General features: G+C 51.3%; 1 protein-coding gene across 2 annotated transcripts in view; it reads left to right on the plus strand.

Moving 5' to 3' along the window:
- The window catches only part of LOC118232890 (thrombospondin type-1 domain-containing protein 7A-like), a 47,157-nt gene that overhangs the window by 38,874 nt on the left and 3,283 nt on the right, over positions 1-5,000 (plus strand). For both annotated transcript variants that reach the window (XM_035428111.1, XM_035428112.1), the window contains 7 exons: positions 133-278; positions 774-948; positions 1,380-1,553; positions 1,975-2,070; positions 2,827-2,909; positions 3,150-3,363; positions 3,964-4,051. In XM_035428111.1, coding sequence (XP_035284002.1) covers positions 133-278; positions 774-948; positions 1,380-1,553; positions 1,975-2,070; positions 2,827-2,909; positions 3,150-3,363; positions 3,964-4,051 — 976 coding nt within the window. The remainder of the gene's footprint in view (positions 1-132; positions 279-773; positions 949-1,379; positions 1,554-1,974; positions 2,071-2,826; positions 2,910-3,149; positions 3,364-3,963; positions 4,052-5,000) is intronic.

Consider the following 5,000-nt stretch of genomic DNA (forward strand, 5'->3'; position numbering starts at 1 on the left):
TGTGCAGGCTCCGATGAATGTGATTGGTTAATAGATGGGCTCTGCTGAATGTGATTGGATAATGTGCAGGCTCTGCTGAATGTGATTGGTTAATGTCTGGCTCTGCTGAATGTGATTGGTTCCCCCCTGCAGGGAGAATGTGGCGGCGGCGCTCGGTGACCCAGGCGTCCCAGGGAGACGGGAGGCCCTGCCCCACCCAGATGGAGCAGTGGAAGCCCTGTCCCGTCAGGCCCTGCTACAGGTGGCGCTACAGCGCCTGGTCCGAGTGTGGAGCCGAGGTGAACGCCGACTGCATTTACCCATCAGCCACCTGTCCTGCCCCGGACACTCCTGCTCGCTGTTACCCAACCAACAAACACACACATGCCTGAAACACTGATTCTAACTCAGACGGGCTTCATAAGAGAAACTGCTCAAGGTTCAGCAATACTGGCGAAGCAATAAACAGCAGATTTACAGCAGAATAAGAGCAGAATCAGAACAGAAGTAAAGCTGAATCATCTCAGGATCAGGACTGAATCAGGGCAAAAGCAGAGTCAGAGCCGAATCAGAGCAGAATCAGAGCAGAATCAGAGCAGAATCAGGACTGAATCAGAGCAGAATCAGAGTAGAATCAGAGCAGTTTAGCATAGTGCAGTCAGAGCAGAGGTGTGTGTAAGTGTGTGCATGTGTGGTATAATGTCTGTGTGTGCGTGTGTGTGTGTGTGTGTGGTATAACGCGTGTGTGTGTGTGCGTGTGTGTGTGTGTGGTATAACGCGTGTGTGTTCTGCAGGACGCTGGCTGTGGAGAAGGAGTGCGTGTGAGGAACGTGTCGTGTGTGGTGTTTGACGGTTCCCGTGACGATGAGGGCAGTGTGGTGGAGGAGGAGCTGTGTGGGGGAGCGGACCCCCTGCAGGACGGAGACAACCGAGGCGCCCTGGAGGAGGCCTGCACTGTGCCCTGTCCAGGTAACACACACCTGTCCAGATAACACACACCTGCCACCCGCAAGGGGAACATTCCCGAGTAACACACACCTGTCACCTGCAAGGTGAACATTCCTGAGTAACAAACACCTACTCAGGTGACATACACCTATTCAGGTACACACACCTGCACAGGTAACACACCTATTCAGGTACACACACCTGCACAGGTAACACACCTGCTCAGGTAACACGCACCTGCACAGGTGCACACACCTGGAGCCACCTGCTTTATCTCTGTTCCCAAGCTGACCTGGAAGTTCAGAGTCACTTCTGCTTCTGTCCTCAAATGACAGCAGGTATTTATCATAGAGAGACATGTGACCTTTGACCTTTGTCAGGACATGCATGTGAATCTGAGATGATCTGAAGACCCTGGTGCATTGTGGGTAATGTCTGTCCCTGTTTCCCAGGCGACTGTTACCTGGCGGAGTGGAGTGGGTGGAGCAGCTGTGAGCAGAGCTGTGTGAGAGGGGTGGATTTGGGCCTGGGGGCGGTCCAGGTGAGGTCCCGCCCCGCCATCGCCCAGGAGCCCCACAGCCTTCCCCAGTGTCCCCAGCAGGAGTGGGAGTCCCGCCCCTGCACAGGTCAGAGGTCACTGCACGACTCACTCAGCCAATCATTTAATCGTTTAAAAAAAATAAATAATAATAATATTCACTTCTCAAAGCATAGCCCTGAAAATGATTATGATGATGATAGCAACAATATATCACTGGCTTTGTGCTGTCTTGCAAGGTGTTGATTGGCTAGTCTCTCTCTCTCCCCCAACTCTTTCTCTCTCTCTCTTTCTTCCCCCCCTCTGCCATTCTCTCTCTCCCTCTCACCCCCCACCTCACCCACCCTCTCTCTCTCCCTCTCTCTCTCTCTCCCCCCTCCCTCTGTCTCTCCCCCACCCTCTCTCTCTCCCTCTCTCTCTCTCTCCCCCCTCCCTCTGTCTCTCCCCCTCCCTCTCTCCCTCTCTCTCTCTCTGTCTACCTCCTCCCTCCCTCCCCCCCCCTCTTTCAGACGGTCAGTGCTTTGAGTACACCTGGATGGCCGCAGAGTGGAAAGGCCACGCCCGCCAGGTGTGGTGCCAGCGTTCCGACGGGCTGAACGTCACAGGTACCCGCTCGCCCGCGCGCTCGCGCACGCTTCCGCCATCGCCGCCGTCCCCCCGCCGTTCCACAGAAAAACCCGCCAGAGAAAAGCGATAATCCGCGCGCGATTTGGACCGCATCCGCTCCCGCTGTGGAGCCGCGGCACAGGACAAGAGCCTATAAATATGCAACAGTGTGTACGCTCCCAGGCTTTTCATCCCCCTGCAAAACACTGGGTTTATTTCTGGGGGGATTTAATGATCTGAAACTTTCTGGAGCGAGCGCTTCGAGTTCCTTTCATGCAAAAAAAAAGAAGTTGTGAAAGTGCAGCACTGCTCCTTGAGAGCGTGGAGAGGAAGCTTGTGTGTGAGCGGGATGTCTTCAGAACGGAACGAGCTCTTATTTACGCCACGGCCCTTCCTGCTTAATTAACTCCACCGCTTGGGAGATGAGTCCTTTAATCCTCACGGGGAACTGTGAGCCTCTCCTGCAGAAAGGAGGGCAGAAGCACACGAGTTCAGGAATAGGAATAGGAGCACAACTGTGTGCCTAAAAGAAATATTAAGCATTATTCCACATTACACATTATTATACATTGTTAAACATTTTGTTAGGTCGTTATATGGATTATATCTTTACATTTGAAATAACCTGATTGTCCCACTTGCACAACCTGATTGGTCTGCTTTTGCTTATTGTGTTTTACGTGTCCTGATTGGTCCACTTTCCCACCTTCATGTTTTATATGCATCCTGATTGGTCCTCCTCTGCTCTCTCACAGGCGGATGCCCCCTGTCCATCAAGCCCCTGTCAGACAGGTCATGTGACCCAGCCTGCGATAAGCCAAGATCCGTCTGCACAGAGGTGAGAGAGCGCGTGAGTGTTTTTTTGGAATTCAAAATTCCAAGTCAGTGTTCTAGAACTCCGTTGCTTCCAGTTGCAAGCAGTGATTGTGACATCAGCATTAGAATGTTCAGTTAAGAGCACTCTAATCACATGACCTCACGCCATATAAGGCTAAATGCTAGCTACTGCTCACGTGCTGTAGCGCAGCATGTTGAGATGCAGCAGTGTAATGTGTGTGTGTGTGACTGCCCCCTGCAGGTCGGCGTGTGCGGGTGCGCGGAGGGCTACACGGAGGTGATGAGCTCGGACGGGCTCCTGGAGCAGTGCACGCTGATCCCCGTCCTGGAGATCCCCACCGCCGGGATCAACGAGGCCGACGTGAAGACCATCCGCGCCGCCAGCCCCACCCAGCCCACCGGCAACCAGGCCGGCCGCGCGGGACGCACCTGGTTCCTGCAGCCGTTCGGACCAGGTAAGCCCCTCCCCCCTGTGCAAGTAAGCCCCTCCCCCTCGTGCGAGTAGGAACGTATCCCAGTGCAGTCTCAGAGCGTGTGCGTTTATGGGTGCTGGGTGAACGCTTGCGGTCGACATAAAAGATGCCCTTCACCAGTGGCCATTTGTCACCGAGCAGCTTGTGTTATGGCGCCCTCTGCTGGCTGATAAACAGGACTGCGGGATGGTTCACCTGGTGAATGTAGGGGTGTCCTGTATAAATACTTTTCCCTGCTTATTAACCTTTTATTACCAACTAAATATACAACCTGTTTATTAAGCGGAGTTAATTGTTTTTTCTTAGCCTTTCCTAAAGTTGTAAAGATACTACTCACAACTTTAAATAGTGCTAAAGAAGACATAAGATTTGATTATTAATTTTTTTAGTTTTCAGTTGTTGTTTTTCCAGAATTATTATTTTGTGTAGTTGAAGTGTTGCTGTGTGATTATGGTCTCGGCCAATCAAAAAGCTGCAGGTAAATCCCCCCGCATGGTAGAAGCTCTCTGATTGGCTGAGACCACATGGTAGCAGCTCTCTGATTGGCTGCGGCAGCCTGCTGACTCTCTCTCTCCCCTGCAGACGGGCGGCTGAAGACGTGGGTGTACGGCGTGGCGGCGGGCGTGGTCGTGCTGCTGATCTTCATCATCTCCATGACGTACCTCGCCTGGTGAGTCTTCCTCAGCTCTGACGGACTTCACCGTGTGACGTCACACATTCTCGTTTACATTTCATTTTATTTAACTACTGCTGTGTGTGTGTGCTTGTTTTTGTGTGTCTGTGCCTGTGTGTGTGTGTGAGATATGATGCCTGTTCATTTTAAAATTTCAGTCTTATTTTCATTTTTAATTCTCCTTTTCAAATTCACTCCTCATGTATTTTGTTTGAGCAATGTTAACCCCTCCATTTCTTTTTGTTTGCTTTTGCTCCGCCCTCTCCCTGACCTTTGACCCACCCGGTTGTGCCGTTAGGCAGGGCGGAGCCCCGCCCTCTCCTGACCCGAGGTCGGGACGAATCAGAAGCCTCGCGTGCCGAAAGTCATGTGTCACGAGCGTCACCAGAGAGAGCAGGAACTGCATCTACAGGGCTTGGCCTGTCCCTTGCTCCGCCCCCTCTACTGTCAATCATTCTGATAAAAAACCAACTGTCCTTGGCCCCTGACTCAAGTGAACATAGAATTTAGAGCCACTTTAATTAGGATTTGTTTCACAAATCAAAGGAACTACAATTACCAGAAAGCCCATTGGTACAGCTAGACACTATGCTGCCCTCTGGTGGCCAGCAAAGAGGTATTGCTCACTGTGGTGCTTCTCTTTCTTTATGTTAATATGCCATCCCTTTTTCTTTCATTTCCTCCCTCTGTTGATTTGTCATGCCTGTCGTTGTCAATGTCCTGCTTGTTTTAACTGTTAGCTAAATGATTTCCGAATGGATCAAACCCGCGGAGTGTTTACATTTATGTTCCACTTCAGGATGTGAACTATGTGGATTTCAGTTTCTAGGGTGCCAAGCTTGCTTCCTTTACACTATCCACTCCATATGTAAGATTTTCTCTCAAAGTTGAATCTTTTGTTGCTAGGCAACTGCCTAGATGGTAAAGGGACACACATGCACACACA

The sequence above is a fragment of the Anguilla anguilla genome, chromosome 8, assembly GCF_013347855.1.
Source record: "Anguilla anguilla isolate fAngAng1 chromosome 8, fAngAng1.pri, whole genome shotgun sequence".
Classification (NCBI taxonomy): domain Eukaryota; kingdom Metazoa; phylum Chordata; class Actinopteri; order Anguilliformes; family Anguillidae; genus Anguilla; species Anguilla anguilla.